At 38.9% G+C, this 27,879-nt stretch overlaps 1 protein-coding gene across 1 annotated transcript in view; it reads left to right on the forward strand.

Moving 5' to 3' along the window:
• RSPO2 (R-spondin 2) overlaps window positions 1–27,879 on the forward strand; it is a 103,391-nt gene that overhangs the window by 48,668 nt on the left and 26,844 nt on the right. Inside the window, exons 3-5 of the mRNA XM_064646751.1 lie at window positions 4,880–5,068; window positions 15,316–15,459; window positions 16,163–16,351. Of these exons, the coding sequence (XP_064502821.1) occupies window positions 4,880–5,068; window positions 15,316–15,459; window positions 16,163–16,351 (522 nt within the window). The remainder of the gene's footprint in view (window positions 1–4,879; window positions 5,069–15,315; window positions 15,460–16,162; window positions 16,352–27,879) is intronic.

Below are 27,879 nucleotides of genomic sequence, written 5' to 3' on the forward strand. Positions count from 1 at the left end.
ATAAAGGAAAGAGACACATTTTGTAGCCAAGAAGTCGGAATTTTCATGGACTCTGTTGGCCCTCAGGACTGCTTCCCAAGTGCACTATTAACCAGAGTCCTAAACAGACCAAAGTCTGCCCTCTAGAAGTCCAAGGCAGATATTTTGTGGACCCCCTTCCTTACTTCACCAAGAACCAAAAACTCTTACCATTTGGTGATCACTATACCCAAGATGGCCTCCTGCCATCACATCACCCACACGTCTTTCTCCATTCCCAAACAACAGATCCAGAGGTTACCTTCCCTAGTTTGCTTCCTCACCAGCTGTGTCAGGAAGTCATCTGCCTCACACTCCAGGAATCTCCTAGGCTCTTTCCTCTCTGCTGTGTTGTATTTTGAGCAGACATCTGGTAAGTTGAAATCCCCCATGAGAACAAGGGTGAGGATTGTGAGACTTCTCCCAACCTCTTACCAAGTATTTCATCTGCCTCTATATCCTCATTGGGTGGTCTGTAGCAGACTCCCACCATGTTACCTGCCTTGTTGGCCTTCCCCCTGATTCTTGCCCACAAACACTCAATCCTATCCTTCCCATCATCAAGCTCTAGACAACCAAAACACCCCATAACGTACAAGCCTACCCCACCGCCTCCCCTTCCTTGCCTATCCTTTCTGAGGAGTTTATAGCCATTCATTGCAACATCCCAGTTGTGTGACTCCTTGCACAATGTTTCTGTGATGGCAACTATGTCATACTTTTCCTGCTGTACAGAGACTTTCTGCTCCTCATGTTACCCATGCTGCGTGCATTGATGCAGATGCACTTCAGCTGTGCTATTGATCCCAGCACCTTATTTGTGGGGGAGAAGCCTTAATTCCTACGTGACTATTCTCAGGTGCTTCCATGGTTTCTAACCCATGAATTACCCTGACATCTTCGTTGCTAAATGTATTTCCATCTCCTTCCCCTGAGATCGGAGACTAAGGACCTTGCTAGCACTCTGTCCCTCAGACACTGGCATACTGCCCCTGGATTTATCTTTAGTTACCCTTGATTTATCCTTTTGCCCCTTCACAGTTAGTTTAAAGCTCTTTCAGTGAGCCCTGATAACTCCTGTACAAAGATCTTTTTCCCACTTTGAGACAGTTTTACCCATATTCAGCAATTGGCTGGGCCCTAAGTCAAAATCAGATCCTGATTTCAGCTGTTTCAAATTCCAAAAACCACTCTGAGTGGTGAATACATTCAGGCATCTTGCATCTTTGCTTTTGCTTTGTTTCTTTTAATTCTTTTTATTATAATACAGGCTTCTCTGAGGAACCTTGAATAAGCTTGGATGTACAAATTTACTGAATGTGAGATGCAAGGAGGCGAAAAGGGAATTCAGAAGTCTACAGGATTGCCCACCATGTGTTAAGCAACAATTGCTTTGGAGTACGTGGTTACATATTATTTGATGTGGTTACAGATAGGCAATCCCTGCTGGCAGTGAGATGAGGGATGCATCCAGGCCTAGCTTGCCATCTGCTTGTTTCTTTTCTTGTCTGTCATTAAATATGTGGGTTGTGAATGAGAATAGTAACAAGTCAAACTGTAGGAAAAGTTACATCTCGGGTCTTGTGGGCAACAGGAGATGGGAACTGGTTTAGGAGTATAGGGCAGTTGGTCTGGTAGGGTGTCTCATTACAAAAGGGTTAACAGAGTGCTGAAGGGTAAGGATGTGATTCCCATCAAGAGGATCTCGTCAGGTGAGACTGGTGCCAGAGGACTCCAGTACTCAGTGTCCCACTGACTGAGCTATTTCACACCAGGTTACTTGGCTTCTTGTCCTGCCTGCCACCCACGAGGATTATTTTGTACAAGATCAGAGTTGAATGCTGTCATGCTGAACTTAGAGAGTTGGGGGGGGGATGGGAGCAGAGAGGGAATGGGAATGTGGTGTGCAGATGTGTGAAGGTGAGAGTAAAGCTTATCAGCTACTGATTCCACAGGGTGGTGGGCTTTTCCTTTTTTTTTTTTTCCTGGTTCTGCTGGTGAAGTCATCAGTTGAACAACCTCAGTTATCCAGCCATACAAGGTAAAAGTGCGAGATCACTACATTAGGGTGTGAATACTTTTAAATATTTAAAAATATAACAATTAAACATTGCCTTTTCCCTTTTGGCCAGCTGCTCTCTGGTGGGCTCTGTTAAAAAACTCTTGAGACCCCAATGACACTTCCCTCTGTTGAATAGTATTTTTCTTTTGTTTCCAGTAAACCGGGTTTGAACTGATAAATTTCTGTGAAGTTCTGTGGCCAATTTAATATTTAATACAGACCTGCTTAAGGTATGCTGTTTTCAGGAATGTCTTGAGCCATCCTCCCTCTGCTAACCTGCTGTGCTGATCCAACTCCTGAGAAGGACTTGACAGCCCATGGGGACAGAGGAGTGTTCTGCAATTCTGCAGAAAGGTGGGATAATACAAGCTCATAAGGACAAAGACTGATGCATCTGAAGTTTGTGTTGCATTTATCAGCCAAGTAACTTAAAAGAAAAAAAGAAAATACTCCAACAAAATCAGGGTGTAGACTTGAATGCACAGCAGCTGGTGACCTAAAATGGTAATCTGCACTAAATGGCCTCCTTTGCTAATGTCTGTGAATATGTTTTTCAGCCCATTTTGGATAGAAACCTGTGGAAAAAGGCTCTTAGAAGTTAAAACTGTTACTCTTTTTTTGAAAATTTTTTCTGATAATCTTATTAGATCAAGAGGAGACTGCAAGAAGACAGCTGTTGTCCCCCTGAGACCTAGGGGACAGCACACGTTGCTAGTGCTGTACCTGTTCTGCGGAGACTTTTCTACTCCCAGTATTGCTCACTTCACAAGTCAGAAATTATGCTAACAGTGTTGCTGGATTTCCATGGGCATGTGACTTGCAGGTGCATATCTTGAGGTGCTGAAGTTCCCAAATAGCCCTCTCGTAATCCAGGAGGAAACAGTTAGAGACCTGCTGAGCCACTTGGATCCCCACAAGTCTATGGAACCAGATGGAATCCACCCAAGGGTGATGAGGGAGCTGGTGGAAGAGCTCACCAAGCTGCTCTTCATCATCTACCAACAGTCCTGGCTCACTGGGGAGGTGCCAGATGATTGGAAGTTGGCGAATGTCACACCCATCCACAAAAAGGACCAGAAGGAGGACCCGGGAAACTATAGGCCCGTCAACCTGACCTCAGTGTCTGGCAAGGTTATGGAGCAGATCATCCTGGGTGCAATCACATAGCACCTACAGGATGGACAAGGGATCAGACCCAGCCAGCATGGGTTTAGGAAGGGCAAGTCCTGTCTGACCAACCTGATCTCCTTTTATGATCAGGTGACCCACCTGGTGGATGAGGGGAAGGCTGTGGATGTAGTCTACGTGGACTTCAGCAAAGCCTTTGATACCGTCTCCCACAGCACACTCCTGAAAAAGCTGCAGCCCACGGCTTGGACAGGGACACTCTCTGCTGGGTTAGGAACTGGCTGGAGGGCCGGGCCCAGAGAGTGGTGGTGAATGGAGCTGCATTCAGTCAGCAGCTGGTCACTAGTGGTGTCCCCCAGGGATCAGTGTTGGGCCCAGTTCTGTTTAATGTCTTTATTGATGATTTAGATGAGGGGATTGAGTCCACCATTAGCAAATTTGCAGATGACACTAAGTTGGGGAGGAGTGTTGATCAGCTGGAAGGCAGGAGAGCTCTGGAGAGTGACCTGGACAGGCTGGATAGTTGGGCTGATTCCAAGGAGATGAGGTTCAACAAGGCCAAGTGCTGGATCCTTTGGCCACAACAACCCCCTGCAGTGCTACAGGCTGGGGACAGAGTGGCTGGAGAGCAGTCAGGCAGAAAGAGACCTGGGAGTTTGGACTGACAGGAAGCTGAACATGAGCCAGCAGTGTGTTTAGGTGACCAAGAAGGCCAGTGGCATCCTGGCCTGGATCAGGAACAGTGTGGCCAACAGGTCCAGGGAAGTGATTCTTCCCCTGTACTCAGTGCTGGTGAGGCCACACCTGGAGTGCTGTGTCCAGTTCTGGGCCCCTCAGTTCAGGAAGGACATTGAGGTGCTGGAGCAGGTCCAGAGAAGAGCAACAAGGCTGGTGAAGGGACTCGAGCGCAAGTCCTGTGAGGAGAGGCTGAGGGAGCTGGTGTTGTTCAGCCTGGAGAAGAGAAGGCTCAGGGGAGACCTCCTCACTCTCTAGAACTCCCTGAAAGGAGGTTGTAGCCAGGTAGGGGTCGGTCTCTTCTCCCAGGCAGCTATCAGTAAGACAAGAGGGCATGGTCTTATCTGTGCCAGGGGAAGTTTAGGTTAGATATTAGGAAGAAATTCTTTACAGAGAGGGTAATTGGGCATTGGAATGGGCTGCCCAGGGAAGTGGTGGATTCTCCGTTCCTGAAGGTTTTTAAGATGAGACTGGATGTGGCACTTAGTGCCATGGCCTAGTAACCGCAGCGGTAGTGGATCAAGGGTTGGACTTGATGATCTCAGAGGTCCCTTCCAACCCAGCTGATTCTATGATTCTATGATTATATTTTGTTGCTGTTGCATGCTTATGCCCCGAGCTTTAAACTGGAATCCAGCACTGCATTTTTACTTAACGTTTACTGGTAAACTTTATAAAGCTTCGTCTCTGCTTGCCTGTACCTGTATTGTGTGTAAATTCATTAAATTGCTCTACATACAATTAAAACTGTAGAGATTGCATTTCTTTTTATTCAGTGTGAGTACAGATATATGAACTGAGTACACTTTCAGAACTACCCCTTCGGAACTTCTTGTAGTCATGTGGAAGATAAGTAACACTTTAGAGGGAAGAGGACCTCCAGCCAAAATAATTCTCAAATGATCTTAAAGTATAATTTATCTTCTTATTTTGCAGCTAGCTATGGACCAAATCCAATTTGCAAAGGTTGTTTATCTTGTTCAAAGGATAATGGGTGCATCAGGTGCCAACACAAGTTATTCTTCTTCCTACGAAGAGAAGGAATGAGACAATATGGTGAATGCTTGCATTCCTGCCCATCGGGGTACTATGGACTTCGAACGCCAGATATGAACAGATGTTCAAGTGAGTTATTTTTTTGAACCCTTAGATTTGCTTTTGTAGCAAGGCCATAATTTATGCTCAGTTTTTAAGATGACATGTTGTGGAACAGAGTGATATTTTCACAGAGTTCTCAAGATCATCATAAGAATTCTTTGCTAAGGAATGTCCCAGCTCATTCCAAGATATATAACATTCTGCAGATTAAATAGTTGATGCATTGACCTAATTTTTATTGTTGTTGGTTTTTTTATTGTTATTATTTTAGTTAGAAGGGAAATTTAGGAAAGAATGCAGATATTCCTAGTTTTAAGAAACAAGGATTAAGAATGATTTTAACAGTGCCTCATGTAGGTACTAGTTATTGCATGCACTAATATATGGGTGGGCTTCTTGTCATAGTTTTTGTTCCCATACAAATTTCAGGTGACCAGACGCCTCACACCAGACATGCTTTAATATGTAAGTGTTGCTAATTTAATAAAACAGATGTACTATTAAAAACAAACAAACAACCTCTCACTTTTAGTGAAGCATTTTATTTGGAAATTTACAACCTGCTAATGTGCAACAAGATTCCCTCTTTGCATGTTTGTGCCTAGAAGGCCAACTGTTAAAATCAATGAGTGCTCTGGTATCTCAGATTATTTCACCTCTGTCTGGTAGTTGTGCTGATTCGTATTGATTTTTCCATATGCTCATATGTGGAATATTGGCCATATGGATTATTAATCATTGCTATTACCTCTAATTTGTATTTAGGGGGGGGAATGTTTTTGTCATAGTCTAACCAGAATCGGGTTACCAAACCTAAGAACCTGAAGTGAGAAACAACTTTTCTTTGTTTCCTGGAATAATCAAGTGTTTGTTAAATGTGCAGCACTCTCCCCCTCAGTGCTGTGCCATGTCACTGGGATGCACCGTGTTGTGAGAAGCGTGTGCTGGCTTTCACATCACACATAGTCTTGAGACCCACGTGAGGTCACTCAGTGGCAGTCTGGGCTGGATGAGGAGCACTTATGACCATGCTTGGATCCGACCCAACCCATCCCACTTCTTCCATTTGCTGCGTGGGCTCCATGGATATAGTATTCTTTCCAACTGCTGTGTAATATTGCAGAGTGCTGCCTAATATGTACCAGGTGGTTAGGTTTTGATGAAAAAATTAAATGAGAGCAGTATATGGTTTATGTCTCCATTCTGTAAAGTAATTTAGAACCTTGGCCTTAATTTTTGTAGCTCATTTGTGGATTCAACAACTTCTTTACTTGAAACCTCTCAAAACTGGACTATAAAAACTTCCCCATGTAAAAATGGTTTTTAATATATTTATAGGTTTGGGAAATACATTAATTTATCTATATTAGCCTGTACTGTGTTTGTGAGATAGGAAGAAGTAGTTTGTACTAGCAGTACTCTTTACTTTCTTAAAAAGGAAAAAATAGAAAAGTGGAAGGTGAATTCAGCGTAGCATTTTTTTGTTTTGACCACTTTCAGGAAGTGGTCTTTTTCTCTGAATTACAGGATTGATTTTGAAAAGCATAAATGTGAGTTGTGTCCAACTCATATTGGCATGTGTTGAGCACTTGGTATTTGTCTCACCCTCATGCCTTTGACAGTCTCCTGTGAGAATAATGATGCAGTTGCATTTACCGACCAGTCCTGATTCCCCTGTAATGATTTTTGTATTGCATATTTTTATTTTAGCGTAACTGCCAACTGGCATATTTATAAATCATATATTCATTTTTTTCTCGGTTTGGTGATCCTGCATGGCACATAGGAAGCATTGTGGACATACAGACATTTTGTGGATTGAAGTTGAGTTGAAATAAACGTCCTTAAAGATAGAATGGGTTTCTTCCTACTTGATGTTAGATACTCTTTAGGTATGCTTAGTACAGGCTGCATTGCTCAGACAGTTCTACCTCAGCTAAAAATAATAAAAACTTTGGCTATGCTAAAATCCTTCTGGGAGTTATAGGGCTTGAATTACATTAGTTGAAATGATTTCTACCCTATTAATGTCTTTATAGGCACAAAAGCTGTTTTAACATTTTATTACTGGAACACTTGCCCATTTTTGTTAGAGAAGCTATAGAACATATTTTAATGGAAAATGTTGACATGATTTTAAAAGCCAAACATAGTGCCAAATGTAACACAATAAATACCACAGCCAAGTGCAACAGGTCTAAAATTATGGAAATTTTGGATTTTAAGACAAATTTTCTTTTCTACATGTAAGAAATATGTGTGTCTTGAATTTGCTAAGTGGTTCTAGACTGTTTTTCTAGTAACAGTGAATCATGAAATGTGAAACTGCTAGAAATCAGTGTAGAGTCTCCTACTGGACATGATTTCCTTGAACACTGCAGTATGAGAATGCAGTGCTTTTGGACATGAGGTGGAAAAGTGTTGAGTTTCTGCTGTAGAGGAATGCCCAAGGGAAGAGCTTCACTTTGTTAATTTTCCAAGAAATTTTTAATAATTAATGACTTTGAACTAAACTGCTCAAGAGATAATCTCATGAGAAAAAAATGAAACTGAATTAAAGAGTAAGATGAAATCTGTCACCTGGATGGTTGAACTGATTAATGGATCAAGTCTATCTTGAACCTTTCATCGTAGTCTGTGGTTACAGTAACCTTTATAATTTTAGGAGGAGGAACCACTCAGAGTATAGAAATTACAGCTCCCTTCAGCTTTGGTTGGCTACTTCATTTGCTTAGGTTCACCCTCTTTGTCCTAGGAGGGTCTGACATGACTAAAATTATAATTTCCCCTTCCATTTGTCTTCATTAAAAACAAGATAAAAAGCAGCTTTTAAACAAATTTATTAAGCACATATAGTTAATTCAATCCATTAAGAAAGGTAATGAATTTTTTAACGTTGTTACAAAATAGCAAGACATCATTAATATATCCTTGTTTGACTATACTTATGTAGTATGGCAGAGCATATGACCTTTTGAGACTGTTGTAGTCAGTGCAATTTTAGCAGTCAGGGGTTCAATTACCACAAAATTTTGGAGGGGATTTGCACAGGAGGTGGTGTAGCTGATAGATTGATGTGGAGGGCCAATGGACACGTCAGGATGGCAGTGTGAAGTTAGATCTGTAGCACCAGTGCTGTTGTAGCGAGCAGCTGAGGGATGGGAGCGGGAGTTGGAAGAGTGAGTGTCATGGTCATGGGAACAGACTGGGGATAGGTGAAGTTACAGAAGAGACAGAGAGATCTGAGGCAAGAAGAGTAGGGTGCTGTGAGCCAGAGCTCAGGGTGAAAGATCAAAGTATTAGGTTCAGCAGTGTAGTGCATCATCATCATCTGCTACTTTGACTTAAACACAAGGGAATGCCTCAAGCAAGGGCCCAATTCCGGTACAAAGACTGCCAAACCCCTCAATTTAGGAATGCCATGTTTCCTTTGTAGCTTTAATCTGCAGCTTCTCTATGCAAAATATGATCATTTTCTCTCAGTATTGCAGGCAGTGAGTACAGTTCAGGAGAGCTCTCTCGTATGCTTGTGGTTGCTGGTTTCCACTCCTGTAGATCCCCTCAAGTGTTCTCACTTTGCTTTCCCATATGTAACTGGTCTTCACTGGAGTCTGGATTTCATGCGAAGCAGAACTTGCTGTGAATCGTTGTTTTTATTAAGATTACTAGGAATTGACCAGCTCTCTTTTCCACTCTACATACTACAAAATATCTTTGTTATGAAGGGAGTTATGAATGTAAAGTAAATCCCATTTACTTTGTTTAGAAAGGGACAGTGTGACAATGGAAATGCTACAGAATATGGATATTTCAAAAATGCAAAATGAGACTCCTAAAATTTTCAAGATTATGCATATCAGTAAAAATACTTTACAAATGAGCAACTACTTTTTATATTTTAAATACATATATTTTGACCTTAAAATTTATCATATTGCACTTAATATGAGAAACTAATCTAGTAAAGTTCTTCTTAAGGTATGTTAAAATATGAAGTACATGCATCTCAATATGGAGCATTTTATTCTTTATTTTAAGTTTCAAAGGCATTATATTTCCCTACAATTCAGCTTATTCTGCATCACCTTATAAGCTGGTGATAAATTTAGAATGGAAGGATTGTATTTTTTTGGTGATGTTGCACTCTCTGTAATGATAGCATAGAGAAACTGTTTACAAGGAGCATATACTCTTTTTTTCAACAATAGGGAGATGCACCTGAGTTTAAATTTAATTCTATAACTAAATTTGTATTTTGAGCTCCTGAGCTTTGATTCCTTCTCTGAAGTGTATGTCAATTCTTTAATGCTCGTTTTAAAAGAAGAATGAGTAGGAGTGGCTTATCGTGACCGTCAGAAGCCAAAGCAGGTCATGAAAATGTTTTAATATCACTGTGATTCATCATCTTAAAATGTATCTCTAATTTGAGCATGATTTGTAGTCTGAGCTTTGTCCTTTCAGAGTTGTTTAATGTACCATTTATGTAGTTTTCTGTAAATATTGTAAGTTTCATCCATGTTGATTTTTTTATGATATTCAAGTAAATGGCAGTATAAATGAGTTTTTAAAGTCTAAATAAAAATGTTTTATTGCTACTCAGCAATGCACTTCTGTATCATATTGGTTGCCCTAACCTTGACTGAAACGTAGCTCCTAGCTATTACTTTTTTTTTCAAAATCTGACATACGTGCAAAAATGCTTCTGAAGAAAAGTATTTCTGAAGTGCCATAAGGTGCTACAGCTCCCTGAAAGCTAAGGAGAAAGGAGCTTTGGCTCCTAAATCCTGTAGATAACTTATCTTTTGCCACTGTCTTTCAGAAAACAAACTCAAGATGTTTTAAATTTCTGCCTTTGGATTCTTTTATGGCAATGGCCTTTTTTTCTTAAAGGAAATATTATGATTGGGATTTGTTCTCCTCTCTAGAACCAAAGAGTATTGTCCTTCAGTTTGGTAGGTTTCCTGGCCGTTTACTGAGGTGTGACACAATACTAGTTCATGGAGTTATGATTCTTTCTTGAGCATATTCTGTAACTGGTCTCAAGCATGGAGGCACTTTTACATACTGTAAGCTAAACTCATGTTTTACTGAAGTGTCAGTCACCTTTTTACTGTCCTGTCAAACTAAATTAAGAGATTACACACTATCAGTAGGCTTTCCACTGGAGAAGTTATGCATCTTGTCCCATAAATCAACATTTCAGAGCTCTGTTGAAGGGGTAAGTTTTTGATTCACTTTATTTTGTCTCAGCACTGAAGATAATTGAGCAAAGCAGATCTGTCTAATTTCAGCCCAGCTTAGCTTCACTAGGCAAAGTAGTGACTTCTCTTCCATCCTTTCCCCTGGGAGGTGAAGTCATGGAGCTGTGAATTTACAGCCTCTCCTGTGACAGCCTGTGGTTGAAAATAGACTTCTAGAAAGTTAGCTTTTCTAACTCTTGGAGTACTGCGCTTCTTCAGTTCTCACTTGTCAATTTAAAAATCTGTATTTAGCATGTAAGATTATATTTCTTTAGTGTTTTTAATATTAATTTTACCCATCCAAGTCATTACGATGGGCTCCGTTCTGTCTGATGGAATAAGAAATTTATTAGTTTAAAACTTCTCTTGCATTTAGAAGCAATTAGGACCTCTGTCATGGATTTCAGTGAGGTCATAATGGTTCTTTTAGCTTTTACATACAACTCTTGTGAGAAGTATGGTATAACATTTTAAGTGTTATCTGTTTAGAAATGTGCTAATCAGACACACCACCAGATTTCTCTGGACCTTCCTGAGTGCTTTTAAAAGTCCAGTTATGTGAGGATGATACCAGAGGAAGGTGTGGAGTCTTCATATGGGGGTGGCCTCTGTTTTGTACCTTTCAAGTGGAAGGATGGAAGCAAATATTTGACTTTCTGGCTTTTCCAAGATATAATCTCTGGAAAGAAAATTTGAGAGTTTGCTAGATAGGTTGCAGTATGAGTGTTACGATGTCTCAGAGGTCCTGGGTGTGAGTGGAAGGTAGGAGAGCCAGTGGGATATGTGGAGACATGATGCTGAGCAGGAACAGTAGGGATTTGAGGTCTGGTAGGAAGCAGATCCTTGTTGCCCTGCAGGTAAGCCTGCCAAAGGTATGCAATTCCTCTGGGGGATTCTTCTGTAGGTCTGAATTTATCAACTCTTTCTCCACTCCACACCAATCTTGTCTTCCTCTCTCCCCTCTAGCTTCCACTTCCAGGCCTCCTCCTTCCTGTTTCTAAAATCTCTCAGGCTATTGCTCTTGTCTATTTGCAAACCTCTAGTGGGAACTATTTTCTGTTTATTTTTAAAGAAAAAAATAGGCATTTTTAAAGCATACTCTTGGTTATGCATTATCTGTTTTTTCCTCTAAAGAGTTTCTTGGGTCTAAAATCTTAGCTATGTTTATCTCAGTTTTTTGGTCTCATTTCCTCTAGGGTTTTTTGGGTGTTGTAAACTTCTAGGCAATCTTTAAAGTGGAATAAAAAGAATACACAAACCACATCACCCAACTGCTGGTATTATACAGAAAACGAAACCACTGGACTCATGAGCAAAGCAATTGGGTCTGTGGCTAGTAAATTGAAGTAATAAAATTGATTTTGATAACAATGTGCTCCAGATGAAAAAAAACCTCTGTCTTATTCCAGTTCATTATAATTATATCAGTAAGCTAACTATTTAATTTGGAGGGAATTTAAAAGGATTTAGATAGGGATTTTTAAAAGTAGAAGATTTTGCTTTTCATCTCCAGAGGTAGGCGTAGGATGCCGAGATCAGAAAGTTTAAAGGGTTGAAAACGGTAGCATTCAGAATAAAGCAGTTCAGGTCACTAAAAAGTGTTTCCTTGGGTTTTATTATTTACTGTAAAGTATAAAATAATTTTTCAAAATGCTGGTTTTCTTAATTATTGCATGTTATGTCAAACAGTTCTCTTGTAGATTTCATAGTAGATTATTCATTGTTATCCATTTTATTACTTAAATAATAGAATGCAAAGAATTTTAGTAATCTGCAATATACTTCCATTAGACCTATATTTAAGGAAGTTTACATAGATACTGATGTTGATTAACAAAAAGAAATACAAAATTCAACACAGTTATATTTATTTCCAAACAAGGGTATCTTAATATCCTAAGCGGAGTATCAGTTTATTTAGGTGTCCAACTAAAAATGTGTACACTTTCTGTATCTCTTCACATTGGTATAATTTACTTTAAGAAACAAAAGAATCTAAAGAATTCATTTCTTCTAATTTACTAACCTCAGTCACCATTAAAATAATTCACTAATAGCACTTTTATTAAAAAAAAATCCCCAGGGCACTTAAGCCATGTAAGGAAATGAATATAGGCACCAAAAACAATATACTCTATACATTTTCTCTCTACTTCTTTACTACTGTTGTGACAGTTTGTGATTGAAAATAGATAGTTCTAGATAGTTAGCTTTTCTAACTTCTGGATGATTGCTTTTCTTTAGCTTTTTAGGTTATTTAACATTTATAAAAAATGCATACAAGGCTTAAGTTCAGGAGCATCTTCCATAATTTCAAAGTGCGCATATGGAGGATGTCAGAAAGGATCAAACTCCTAGTTGCTCTTCAGCAACAGTATGGTGTATTACTGAGTTAAATGATCATTATGATTAGCACCCAGTAATCCCAAGTATTGTGATGAATACCACTCTGGTGAAATAATGTTGTAATTTCAGAATTCTTAGTATTCCTACTATTCTTTCAGCATTTCCCTCTAAATTTCCCCCAAATCCTAATTTTGTGTTTGGAGTACTTTATCTTCAAAGGAAAAATTGAAAATAAACTACCTAATCTCCACCCAACCTTCACCCAACCTTCACTCCAGCCAGCCTTCACCTACAAATGTTTCTAAAATATAGTTATCATGACAAGGACTCTACTGTGACAAAAAAAGAAAATTGGCATAGGAGGTAAAGCAAAAAATATAAATAGGATGGGAATTTTGAAGTATGAAAGCAGATTGATTCATTCTTTTAATGTTGAAATATGAGATATTCACGTATGTGCTTAGTGTTAAATAGTGATATTTCGTGGAGAGTATCCCCAGTGTAAGGTGAGGAGGCTTTCATCTGCTAAGTGTGTCTGTATCATATCAAAAGGCATCTTGTATTGAAAGTTTTTCCTTTAGTCCCTCTTCCACGCACACAAAAAGGCTTTTAACATGTTGCTCCCCGACACGCTTTGAAAGCAATAGTTAAGACATTACTTCAAGAATATTGTGTCACTTGGATGTGAGGGAGGGTCACAAGATCTTTTCTTTTATTGTTCTATTCTGCACCTCATCATTGGACTACATGATCTATAAAAACCTTGATGTCTTTTCAAAATGCTTCATGTGGTGGGCAAGAGGCAAATGTTTTTTCTGAATATTTAAGCAAACAGGATGTTTGACTTAAGTGTTGCATTTGATAAAATACTTGCAATACACCTTGGGTGTAACAAAGCAAGTTAGCAATTAACTCTTGTGGTACATCTCCAGAGCAGCTCATCTAACTGTTTTTGCCTTGCAGTGCATTAATCTGGGGAAGTGATTTTGCAGGGTCATTGTGTGGGCATTGACCTCCTGTTCTTTGGGGACTGGTTCAACCCTTGTGAAAAAGAAATTATTATTTTCAGCAATTTCCTATGAACTGAAGTGTAGACAAGAAGCCAAACTTGTGCTACTTTTAGAACACAAGTTCTAAAAGCCCCTTTGAGACATGTGGTCCAACAGAGTTGGTAGCATGCAGGTTATGTGTGGTCATGTCTAAATAATGCCAGCAGAGCTTACCTTTGGCAGTGCAAGGCTTCAAAGTGATGCTAACATTCCTTTTAACCAAACAAACGTGTACCAGAGTGTATTTGAAATACACTTTTTTTCTTTTCATTCAGTCTGCCTAATTTATTGGCCAGTGCCACAAGAAATCCTATTTTAAAAGTCTCATATTTACTCAGTTGCTAAAAAAGAATAATTTTACGTACTCACTCACACACACACTGTTTAACTGTTGTGGGATGGCCTGTTTTGGCCTGCTGAAAGTTTAAGAACAAATATTAAAATCTATTTTATAAAGATTGGCTAAATTTGAAGTGTTGATGGGGGATATTTACCAATAGCTATTTTAGAAGTTTTTATGGTTTGTGCTTTTTTTTTTTCTTTCTAAAAGAATGAAGAATAAATGGATGACATAAATGAGCAAAATTATTAGGATATTGTTGCATGACATGAATAAAAAATGCTTCTTGCTGCGACTTCAGATAACTGAAGACAGGATACAGTTAATGTAGTTTATGTAAATTAGGTGTGCTAGCTGAAGGATTAGATCTACTTAAATTAATAGTAAAGTGACCATTACTGTTCCAAATATAATGGGTTATGCTTTTCAATCTTTGGTACATTTTTCCCTGGTATTTTCTTGTAGGTGTGTGTAGTATATGTATGAACATTAATAACTGGTCCATTTTCAAGTTGCCATGTTTTAATATAAAATATGATGTTTCTGAACAGTTTACTTCTGAGTTTAATCTATTGTGGGTCATATTTCTTCTAAATTTTCAGAGAAGTATGTTTCATGAAGGCAATAATTGTTTGGTTTGGTTTGTTGTTTGTCGTTTGTTTTTGTTTGTTTGGGTTTTTTGGGGTTTTTTTTGCTAGTGGTTATAGCTTTATGTCTTTTAGTTATTTAAGAATGGTTGCTTTTTTGTGGATTAATAATAAAGGGGAGTTAAATCTAGAAATATTGAGACTTTTTGCATGGTAGCACATGCATGTGTGTAGACATGAATATCAGATATGCTACGTGAAAGCATCTACTCAGCTATTTATAGGGTCAGCTCCTGGAAGAAAATATATCCTGCTTTCTATGATAAATTATAAACTGAAGACAATACATATAATGCGTGCATGCTTCCCAAAATTATTTGTTGCATCTCAGTTTCATCATGATTACTTAAAAACAAAAATAATTTACATTTTTCCTCCAAAAAGATGTAGTTAACTCAAATATAAGTAAACTAGGGGTTGTATCTACAGTTTTGATTACAAAAAAGATATAATTCAGAGGATGTAAGGGAAAATGTGGTAGACAGTTACAGTTGCCTTTAGTTTCTTCTATAGAGCAGATAGATTTCAGGATGACAGTATTCCTCATTATAGCACTTCTGGCTTTGCTATTTTATTGCTTTATAAGTCCCTTCATTTTTAGTGTTGCCCTAACTTTGCTGTCTTATTGTTCGTTATGATCCTTCTGATTCAGGATGCAGAATAGAAAACTGCGACTCCTGCTTTAGCAGAGACTTTTGTACCAAATGCAAAACTGGCTTTTACTCGCACAGAGGCCGCTGCTTTCGAGGATGCCCTCCTGGATTTGCAGCCTTGGAAGAGCTTATGGAGTGTGTGGGTGAGTCTTCTAGCACAGCAGTGCTGCTGATGTAGCTCTTTTGATGGCTGGCCAGGTTCAAATATGGCACTGTTTTTAAGGTGGTGCTTAGTATTTCTCATCAGGAAATACTGACTGATGAATTGTGCTTTGATTTCTTTACTACTACTATTACTAAATTTTCCAAACTTTAAAATGCTGCATTATTGGGAATGCCACTCTATTGTGCATCAGAAAGCTCTGTCCTTTTAATTGTAGAATCACCTAGTATGAGAATTTATAACTCAGAATTCATAAGATTTCACGAATTCTGTCAGAACAGACTCTTTCTTTCAAGAGTATTGCTTGCATTTCATTATGGAGAGGGCCTGGAAATGTGAACTTTTGAGCTTTTCAAATCCTTGTGACAGCCAACTAGGAATTATTTACTAGATAGAGAAAAAATAAGTCAATCTCTTTATTTCAGGAGGGTTTTTGAATATTTAGGACTGATGCGACATCTATACATAGAATTTGATTGATTTTTTTTGCTTAGGTTGATGCTAGCAAAAAGATCCTTCCAGGTTCTGTAAAAGATTTTAATTTTGTTTCTAATTCTTGCCTGTTAGCAGTAAAAGTTTCAAGTATTGCTTCCTAACAGTATACGATGTAATTAAAAAACAAAAAGAAAAAAGAAAAAACCCAAACAAACCAGAAGAATTACTTTTTTCTTTTGCTTTGTCAGAAAGCTGTGAAGTGGGTCAGTGGAGCGAGTGGGGAACTTGCAGCAGAAATAACAAAACATGTGGATTTAAGTGGGGCTTGGAAACGAGAACAAGACAAATTGTGAAGAAGCCAGCGAAAGACACAATACCGTGCCCAACCATTGCGGAGTCCAGACGGTGTAAAATGGCCATGAGGCATTGTCCAGGAGGTAAGCGTAGGCCACAAAAATCTTTGTGAGCTTTCCTTAAATTAAATCCTATTTCTAACTTGAAAAAAGAGCTATTTCATCCCAGCTAAACAGGAAATTGTCTCTGTTCTGCCAGCCAAGGCTGAAAGGCAGCAATACTACTTCAGTCCTAGTCTGTATAGCAAGACTTCAGGAAAACGCTCAGTGTGGGAGTGACCAGTCCCTCAGGAGACTGTGAAACTGCTTCTCCTGGTGTGGTACCAAGGCTTTTTCGAAGAGGTGCCTCATGGAAGAACCATAACAGGTGGCAATTTGAGCTTCAGCATGAAAACCATACTGATAGTGGAATAACTGTTCTGCACATGGCAGGAAAGATGAGGATTGTAAACCTCTCTGCAAGTGGCACACCCACTGCTGGTGTGATGAGTAAATTAAAAGAAGTTAGTTGCACATGGCATTCTTAACTGCAACTATTAGCTGGAATATGTTATTTATTTTGAATATTGTAGGTCAGGGCCAAACTATGGTAGATGTGATACAAGCAGAACTGTGATAGATACCAAGATTTTCTGCATGAGACCAGTTTATGGCAACTATCACAAGTAAATAAAAGACATACTCAAATTTCTTTATCATGGTGTTCTAAGACTTCAGTGGTGATGCTGATTTGAAAAAGGAAATTGAGTTTCAAATTTGTGTTCAGTTTTTTAGACCCCAAAGTGGAGACACGTCACTGGTAGGGGGTTTTTGTTATCTTTTTATTTGAAGTGTTTTCAGCTGTGCATCCTGAACACTTAAACAGGTTTCCAAATTTGTAGGAGAGGTGGGTGATCAACAGGTGATAAGGATGCCATTCCTTTTGGAATCATAGGCTTAAAGAAAGATGCAGGCTTGAATGGACTCCAAGAGGTCTCTAGTCCAATCTCCTGCTGCTAGCTGGGTCAACTGTGAGATCAGACAAATAAAAAAGGAATAAAGGGTTGAAGATCTTGAGAAAAGCCATAACCTGATGAATAAAATAAACCAGAAATGGTCTTAGAAAAGGTACATAAATAAGTTTGCTTTGTGTTTTGGGATTGTTTAAGATGTCTGTCTTGGCTTGAACATTCTGTCCACCAGTATGTGTGTATATTATACATAAAGTTTTAGCTTACAGATTAAATCTGTGCAAGCTTCATTTTTGTCTCTAGGACCCTGGCACAATCTGGAAGAGAATATGAAGTTGATTCTCTATTATCCAGGTTAACAGTCTATTATGCACTCTGCCTCCCAGTCCTGGCAAGCAGAAATGTGGGTTTAGTCTTGATAATTTAGTTAGCACACAAATTATTCAAATTGTTTTAAATAATTTGAGAAGTGTGCTTAAGTGAACCCTAGTATTTGTGGGTACTGTAGCATGCTCATATAACTGTGTAAATTTGGAGCCGTTGAATGTTCATACCTTTTTGTGGCAGATTCTCTTAGACTATTTCAAATTCTATTGTCCAGCAATTCAGGTCACTGCTTGAAGATTTACATCTCAAATTTATCTTTTAAAAGGCACAGTGGCTTTCCTAAGAGTTAGGATATTTATTGCCTATCTGTATCAAGATCTTTGATCAAATCTCTGCATTTTTTTTTTTCACTGTGTATCAGGAAAGTTGTTGCTGCAAATACAAATTCAGTGTGAAAGGCTCTTTCATGGGCTCTAGTAAATCCTAAAGAGTACAGTCCTCTCCTCCCATGGTGTGGAATCCCCTGCATGTGTTTTCAGAGATAAAAATAAATATGTACAAAACTGCAGGTTTAAACTCTCCACACTGAATGCTGATGCTTAACCACTTCTGTGCCATCAGATAAAACACTGCCCAGGTGTAAACTCCTTTCTCTCTCCTAAGAAACTCCTGGGAGTGAGTGTATTAGTGGTGTTTTAAATGCCTAGGGTATGTCTTCCCCAGACCTCATTATCTCTGCAGGTGAGGAAGCGACAGAGATTGCCCTCTGTAAAATTCCTTTGTAGTATGTTTTAATTACTATATATACAAGGCTGGTCTGAGATCCCATTCCTTTATCACATTTTAGTTAGCAGGTTACCCCATTAGACACTCAAAATGTTTTGTTGCTTATTTGGTCACTGTGATGTGGTGGGAGGCAGAGTCACTGGTTACATAGAAGCTCAAATGAAGCAGGTCCTGACTGCTAAGGAAGAGATTCTGTGTCTTTAAAAAGATATGGTATTTTCCTAATGTTAGGAATTTTGTAATTGAACTTTTAAACTGAGGAAATAAGAGAAAAAAATGTAAGGATAGCACTGCTGGGAGACTGAAGAACCATGATCCCTGTAAATGTCAGTTGAGAGGCTCTTAATAAATCCTTTCATCCTAATGTTCTCAGTACAGAAACTCACACAAATGCGGAGAATAAGTATTAGATTATAGAGCTAAGATGGTTGTAGATTGTGATGGATTAAACTGAGCACAGGAAGTAAGGATATTTTTGGTAGAATAGGGTCAAATAAAGTGCTTTTGTCACATGCTTTGTACTTTTGTACATTTTACAGTTACTATTTTTGGTCACACTAAAGGAAAACTTCCAAAACAGATTTTTACATGTTTGCAGTAGGAGGTGAATTAAATTCTGTGTTCCTACTAAGTACTTCAGTTGTTACCCATCTGGCCGTATGGCTGTGGTACAACTCTAGTCGATGATGAATTCTTTATCCCTTTCCCAGTAATTCCCAGTATATCCGGAGATACCTGCTGGAATGCAAGTGAAAGATGATTTCACTTCTTTCCTACTGAAGCCAACAGCAAAACAGCGTGACTGATTTCACATTTGTTAGTGATATTTTCTTATTGTCAGTAGCAATTGATTTAACTGTTATTACGATATGGAAATGTCACATTTGTGTGTCTGTTAATGTTATGTATTTTACCTTGTGGTTTGAGTGTAACATGACTCATATTATGAGAGGTTAGATTTAGAGAAAGGAGATTTGGATCATTCAGACCACCTCCTACCCATGCCGGTCCTTCCTGGCAAGGAGTTTTCTTCTCTTTAGCTCAAAAAGAGAGAAAACCAGAATTTTTTAAAAAGAGTGATTGTGTTAAGCGATGTGGAAGTCAGCAGGCAGAAATGTTCAATAGACTGATTAATCTTTCTGTCTTGATTTTTCCCATATATTTACTATAAATATTTTATTTTTATCTCCTATTTTTATGTTCCTCATGTTCACCTCAGTAATTGCTCCTCTTTTGTTTGTACATTTGGAGAACCTGTAGTTTGCTCTCATTTTTCAAGTATTACACAAGCAAGCAAAGCAGCTCTCTATTTCTTTTAGTCTTCCATCAGACTGCACTTCTTCAAGCTGTCTGCTACATGAACGTTACTCTATGCCAAACTCTATTACTTTTGCAAACACACAGTGCTGGCTCATTTCCAGCCTCTCATCCACCAGCACCGCCAAATCCTTCTAGCTCACCAAAGCCCTCTGTTCCCCAGGCTCAACAAACCCAGTTCCTTCAGTCTCTCCTCACAGAGCAAGCGCTCCAGCTCCCACCCATGTTGGTGATGCTATGCCAAACTCTATCATTTACTTTCTTGAACTGTGGGACTGAAAGCTGCATATGGTATTCTAGATCTAGTTTGATGGAGGTTAAATAAAGGGAGATGATCACTTTCCTTAATCTGCTGTCAGGCTGTGTTGTCAGGTCAGCAGATTGAAGGAAGTGATCACCGCTGACAGGGCACAAAACTGACTCACATTTAGCTCAAGTTTCATCAGGACCCCTCAGGTTCCTTCCCAGCAGAGCTGCTCCCCAGCCAGTCAGTATCCAGCCCATATTTTTTCAGGGAGTACTTCCTTCCCAGGTGCAGGACTTTGGTCTTTGTTGCATTTCCTGAGGTTCCATTCAGCTAAATGAATCTTTCCTTCATGAGTGAAATGAAAAAATAAAAAAGGTCAAAATAAATGTAGCACCAGAACTCAATGAATAATCTTTGTCGTCAGGCTGTTGATCAGATTCTTTTGAGCTTTTTGATACATCTGCACTGTAGTACCCAGTGCTGAAAAGTTTGTAAGCCAGGACTCTTTTCAGACCTTCATTGATACATTGTACTTGTAGTCTGTCTCAACCCACAATACCTACAAGCACTGTCTGCCCTTTGAGAGTCAAGGCTAGGGCTTTCCCTAGGTGGGGCTTTCCTTAGGTGGGTCACAGTAAACATAACCCCTTTTTTGTCTGTCTCCTCTTGGTCATGTTATGTTGCGATAAGAACAGATAGCCTAAGCGGCAGAGGTTGGTCCAGGAACAGCAAGAATTGTTGCCTCCTCCGTGAGGACAGTCAGGTACTTGGCTAGATTGGACCAGTAGACTGTGTAGGCACCACCCTTGGAAGTTTCCAAGACTTGACTCAACAAACCCTGGACAAACTGGTCTGAATGGTCTTGATCCTATTGAGAACAGGTGTTTGGACTGAGGACCTGAATGATTCTGTGTCTGAATGGCAGAATGTGCTGTGGGTTTAGGCTGAAAGAAGAGTGTTCATGCTGTTTTGGCTTTGCAAAATTTCTGATATCTTCTGCTCCTAATTAGAGAGAAGCTGGAATGACTGGTTGTAGGGAATAGGAACAAAACAAGTCTTTACTGTGGTTGTTATAGTGCTGAGATCTCTTTATTTGGCCTATTTTATTTTTGTTGAAATTATATGCAGAGTATGTGTAATGTTTTGAATATATGTTTTTTCATGCATTTCTGAAATTAGCCTTAATCAGGATGAAAGCTTAGTTTGAAGTGCTGATTTCTTAATTTATGTGTTATTATTTGACCTATTCACTTAATTGTCTTTGGCTGAATGCTGCACACTTCTAAATTCAAAATCATGCATGGGATCTAAAAGATCTATAGCACAATGTGCCTCTATTTTGAGTTAATCCACTATGGCAGTCTAAGAAAACACTGAAAGACCAGCAGAAGAACTGTAGAGATGCAGCTATAGAACTGTATTTTAGAGTTGCTATGACTTTTTAAGCCTTAAAGAAAAGTCCGGTCTAATTTGTGAACATTTTTAATAAACTGAGGATTTCATTCTGTTGTTAGTTAAGTCATGACATAAATGTATGTGTCAAGTTAGAGATAAATGAAAATGATCCTACTTAGAAAAGATTATGAGTTGATGCATGATCTGAAGAGGGATGGTAGCAAACACAAAGCATTGTGACTTTGGGGAAGGTGCCAAGATTTACATACAGGACTTACTGCTTTAGTTAGTATTTCATGAATCTTGAAGACATTGGAATATTATTTACCACTGTATTACTAAAATTTAGGGTGTACAAGACTTACCAGTATTTTATATAAGATTGTAGTACATAGACTTTACAACAATATACTGTCATTGCCTACTGGAGCTCTCTGTTAAGTTTGCAGTAGCTTTTTTTGTGCTCACCAGACAGGTAGAAACTGCATTAAGTGTAGCTCCACTGAGTACTGGCTTTGCCAGAATACTGGGATCACCAAGCCGGCTTGCCTCCTTGGTGCACTTTGTGCATGCCAACTACACTCTGGCCAAGAAGGCTTGGCCTTAGCTTGCCTGAAAATATAACCCGTAATTTTCAGTTACAAAGCATGAATCAAAGCTTTTGAAGGAAAGAAGGAAAACCCACTTCAGCATCAGTTTACAAGAAGTAATTCCACTGAAAACACTAGGTGCACAGTGCAGGTTGGAAAAGCAATAGTAATGAAAAAATATTTTTGTGAGCATTTTAGTTGATGGCCATTCTGCACATTTCGTGAAGGAGCTAGTAAGTGGGAGCAAGAAAGGACAAGATAATAGTCCAGTGTAGTTTGGAGGCTTTCCAGGAAACAAGAACTGTTTTATAGTGTGGCTTAACCCTCAGAGCCTGGCATGCTTGTTAGTACATTTGTTCAGGAAACAGGCTTTTGTCAGCTGCAGATTCTGCTTGTCTGGATTGTCAACATCTGCTTCGTACAGAGAATGTTGTGCTGTGAGTATTAAAATGTGGGTCTTTTTCTATTCTTTAGCTGATCACATTCAGAAGGGACTGCAGCATTTGAAAACTAATTGTAAAGGAAATCTAGAGCCTGAAGAAAATGAAACACATAATACTGCTCATTTCAGTGAAAGAGCCTGCAAATAGACTACATATTTTAATTAAGGCACATAGGCAAGAGCTACAGTTATATCATCAATAGTCAGTAAGTTTGTACCAGCTTCTAAAAAGACTGCAAATGTTCCTGACTCTGTTTGGTAATAATAAAAACAGTGAAAATCTAATCATAAGTAGTTTCAGGTTGAAAAGGACCACAGAAGGTCATCTAGTTCAGCCTCCTGCTCAAAAATCCTGAGAAAATCAGGATTAGCTTTTACTCTGACAATTCTCAGACTTTAAATATTTTCCCTTTCTTTTCATAGTTCTATTCCTCTTCATATGCTTATTTCTGAGACAATGATTTTCAAATTATAGGAAAAAATGATGTTGTTTTCATTTGTTTCAAAGTGGAAAATATAGAAATGCACAGGAAATTTGTGGTTATGTTTCCATGACATTTGCATTCATTGACAGTTAGATGTGCATGCATGCACGTACCTGTATTGGAGCACTTCTATACCTGATGCCTCTTAGATTTGCAAATAGAAGTATACCTCTCACCTGTTAGCATACTACAAAATAACTCAAATCAAGAAACTCTGATTTTTCTTTTCTGCATTAAAATATATTTTCTATAATCTTTTTCTTAGAAACAAAGAACCTAGACTAATATTTCCTTTGCATAATTCTTTTCTTTTTTTGAGCTAAGAGAGCAAATAACTCTCTTACATGTGCATTTGATTAATATTCATTAAAATGGGATCAAGTGTAAACTTAGTGTGATTTTAAAAAACAGCTGTTATTTTTCTATTATGTTTTTGGGAGCAATCCATTCCGTAGTTATTTTCCAAAGGGAAAATGCAATCCAATTAGACTCATATTTGAAAAATAGTTAGAAATAGTTTTTGTAAGCCATGTAAGCTTGAACATTGGTTCGAGGAGCAGTTATGTTTAATTCTGAAACCAACTGCTATCGATCAAGGACCAACATGCAGATATTGGACATGCAGATGTGTCTCCTCTTTGATGTTACTAGATTACATTACCTTACATTGCTTGATGATCGAGGTGGCTCTTAAAGCTCTGTCAACAAGATATGGCTGTTGACTCATCCTCCTCCTTTTTCTATGTGTTTGAAATCAGGTCAGTTAAAATAAGTGGCTAAGCAGTTAAATGCTCTGAAAAAATATCAACGCTAACTGAAAATAACCCTTCTGAGATTTTGGTAATTTAGGTAACCCAGCGTTTGGGTTTGTATTTTCCTTGAAAATGGTATGGTTGATTTTGCATGGGAATTGAGGCAGCTTTTTATTAAGTCACAGTGCTCCTACAAAACTTTTTTGCTGTTTTTGTCTGGATAAATACAAGTATGTGTTACAACTAAAATTATTAATACTTGTGGGTTTGTGTGAATATGGTGAAATAATACATTACTTATATTTAAACCTGTAACTTAGCTTGGATAAATATAAATAGCTTAAGTTTCCTTGGAGTGCTCTTGTAATGAAGTGTGGTTTTGGTTTGCTTTTTTAACTAATGGCTCACATTTTTAAAGCTTTTACGACACTTCATTCCCTTTGACTGAAGCAGAATTTAAAAATGCATAAACTAGAAATAAAATCTGTCTAAAGTGACCTTTAGAGGGTACCTTTCATGGCATTAGCAAAACACTTCTGTGGAAAAGCATCGTTGTCATCTGATTACTGTTTCAGTTTTCCTTCTTTAGTACTGCTGCCCAAAGCGTATCTTGTAATGGACTGTGTATACGTGAGTGCGTGGTTTTACCTCTATGTACCCTATCAGGACAATTCAGCCTCTGGAAATGTATTGTTTTGTCGTATTGACAGGATACATTTTAAACTTATTTTCAAAGGTTTATGAGGGAATTACTGGCAGTGCAGAAGAGCCAACTCAAGTGCATTTTTTCCTTCCTTCTGAATATAAATTGTTCTTCAATCCTCCTCTTAATTAAAGTAATAGGAACTGTTTTCTTGGGAAGTCTTTTCCACAGCTTTTCAAATCATTAAAAGGTTGTATGCACAATTTATTTATTGCCATTATTATATCTTAGACCAGATAAGTACTTTCAACATGTGTGTTTCCTTATGTAGACCATATTTCAGAAGTAGCATGAGTATTGTGTGATGCAGTGTCTCCTATGGGAGTTATCTGTTTTTAATGAATAACTGAGTGTACCAGAGTGTAAATCCTCGTAAATGATCAGAGTATGAGTTAGAACAGTCCCATGGCAGTTATACAATTCAGGGCTGTTTAAAAATACTGAAGGAGAGCCAGCTGCTAATCCACATGGAAATACAAATACTGAAAAGAGCTGTAGCTGATCCAAGTGCACAGATTGAATTTGTCCATAAAAGGTACTTGACAAATTTTATTGTATGTGCCCTTATGAAGTAAGTCCTGTTGGTTCTTTGTCTTTTGCTCCTTCTGAAACTACAATCCACTTGTAGGAGGAAAAGATATATACATGCTCACTTCTGATTCTTGACAAAACAGCTATTTTTGTACACTATAGTGTCAAGACTTTCAGTCACAGCAGAGAAAACGGTAAACACTCACCTGCCTAAGATTGTATTTTCTTCCCTTAGGATCAGTCAGTAAGGCACAGTTCTGTGCGTATCCTCTCCCAAACCACAAGCCTGAGTATGGCAAGTCCGGAGAGCCATCTCCTTCAGATGTGACATGACTAGAAAGCAATCGGCCTCCCTAATTTTTTTAAGGATTCAGTAGGGCTTTCCTTGCGCAGAAGTCTCTTCTTAAGTAATAAACCTATTAGGCTTTGCAAAAATTATTTGTTTTTGCAACATTGATACAAGGGCCACAGCCTGACTGTTCCAGGATCTTCCCTGGCACAGGGATGAGACTGGCAGGTCTGTATTTCCGAAGATTCTCCTTTCTACACTTTTTCAGTATGGATACAATATTTCCGTTTTCCCAGTCACCTGGTACTTCATCTGACTGCCATGGTTGCTTAAGATCATGGAGAGGGACTTGGCAACTACATCAACCAGTTCCCTTAGGGCTCTGAGGTGCATCTCATCAGGTCCCATAGGCTTATGTGTATTCAGGTTCCTCAGGTGGTCACAAACCTGATCTTCTCTTGTGGTGGGATGGACTTTGCTCGCCCAAATTGAGTCCATTCACTCAAAGGGTGTGAGAAGAGAGGTTGCCAGTGAAGACTAAGGCAAAAAAGTTGTTGAATACTTAGCCTTCTCCTCATCTGTTGTTACCAATTTTGTCAGTTTTGCTCATCAGGGAAATACACTTTCTTTGACCTTCATTTTCTGACTGACATACCTGTAGAATCTGTTCTTGTTACTTTTTGCATCCTTTGCCAAGTTCAGCTCCAGCTGCACCTTGGCCTTCCTGACCCCATCTCTGCATAACCAGGCAGAGTCCCTATATTCTTCCCAGGATACTTGGCCCTGCTGCCATTGCCTGCGTGTTCCCTTCTTGCGCTTTAGTTTGACCAGCGGGTCTTGAGTCAGCCATGCCGGTCCTTGCCTTCCTTTCCTGATTTCTTACACCTGCTCCTCTGCTCTATGGAAGGCATCCCTGAAGTTCTGCCAGCTCTGTTGTACTCTCTTGTCCCTGAGGGCAGTTTCCCAGGGGGTCCTATTGACTAGTTTCTTGACCAGCTGGAATTTTGCTTTCCTAAAATTCAGGGTCCCAACTTTACTCTTTGCCTGACTGATATCCCTCAGGACTACAAACTCCATGAGTGCATGATCACTGCAGCCCAGGGTGACTCCAGTCCTGATGTCACTGATTAACTCACTTGCTTTGGTGTAAGTAACCACGGTCACACTCCTTGTACAGTACCAATGTAAATTAAATTATCTCAGTATACTTCACCCTTCCACTTGCAGTAGGCTAACAGTGTAGATGCAGCTGATTAGAGCTGCTTGGCTGTTGAGGTAAGAACTCATTACACTGCTGTAACTTGTTTGTGATGGCCTGTCTGTACTCTTAATAATAGCTTTCTTATTCTAGAGAATAATTTTGAATGCTCTGTGGCAATCTAAGGTCGCCTAAGACAGGAACCTCATTGATTCAGGCTGAATTCAGCAGAAGTTGTTTACTCCTGTCCTACAACCAGAGGGGGCAAATGAAGAGGGTAAAGAATACAGGAAAGAGGAGGAGAGAGGAAAGAATCTGAGAAAGAGTTATGGCTTCTTCCTGTTCTTTGGCTCTTTAGACAGGAAAAAATCACATAGGGACATGTGGGCTCTAATTAATAGCTTTGTTAGCCAACAGTAGAAGGTAAAGTCTATCCACATGTGCTGGTTCACTGACATTCCAATACATTTTAAAATCAGACGCACAAGGTGCAATTCTACAGTGATGTGTAGTTCAGAGCTCCCAAGCTGGTGCTGCATAAGGTAGCTCAAGAAACAGGAAGTTTAAAAATGAGCATAGTGCTGTGCAGGAGTTAATGACCTTTGCTGAGAGACAGCATTTATTGGATCTGGCATGGTGCTGTGCAGATATAATGTTTTCAGATCATGAGGTACTATGTTTAGAATGAAGAACTGTGATTTGCTATATGGAGGCATAGCTCAAGAGTGCTAACTTGAGGGACTCATTCCTTTGTAGGATTTATTCCTGTCTAATTATTACAGAAGGGCTCACAGAACTGTAATTGGACATTGCTCAATTCATAAATGCAGCAGCTTCCAGTACTCTGCTGAAAGCCAGATTTAATTTAATTACCTTGAACCAGATGGCTACAGGGGTGAAGGGGGAGTGCCAAGAGAGAATATGTGAAGGAACAATCTCCCTGGCTGCTCTCACTTGATTGTGTGGCTGCCAGTGTCAGAGCTAGGCTAGAGTCAACTGCATTGATTTTTTAGGTTGTGCTGTGAAAGTCCTTCATAGAGAACTTCTAGATACGTCTGCATCTTTACCTCTCATGAGCAGTGCAGAAGGGGAATGGTAGAAAAGAGCTGCTGCTTTTAAAATTCATTTATTGTTGCTCGGTTTGGCCTTTTTTTTTATTTTCTATCTTTTTAGAGCTTTCTGAGATAACTCGAGATCATTTTATTTCTGATTGGAAAGTTTGGACACCACTGATTCCTGTAGTACATTTTGCTTTGCACCCCAGAGGTGAATGCAAAGAACTTCCTTTTGAACATTTTGAGTTCCAGGTTCATTCTGAAGAACTACAAAACTTATTGCAGATAATGTTTGGTAAAGGAGTGGGAATGTGAGCAAAGGAAAAGAGTAATAGAAAGCAGGAACTGCTCATGATGAACAGGGCATCCCCATTATGCATTGGTTTTACATGGTATTGTACCCATTAAAATGGATAGATATAAATAATTTTCTGGGCACAGTCTTAGGAATGAATTAGCCTAAAATGAGTAGTAAAATGTAAATAGCAATGCAATATCATGGGGGTATCTCAGTACTGTACCTCTGTCAGTATAACATTCTGTAC

The sequence above is a fragment of the Pseudopipra pipra genome, chromosome 1 (assembly GCF_036250125.1).
Source record: "Pseudopipra pipra isolate bDixPip1 chromosome 1, bDixPip1.hap1, whole genome shotgun sequence".
In the NCBI taxonomy this organism is placed as follows: Eukaryota; Metazoa; Chordata; class Aves; order Passeriformes; family Pipridae; genus Pseudopipra; species Pseudopipra pipra.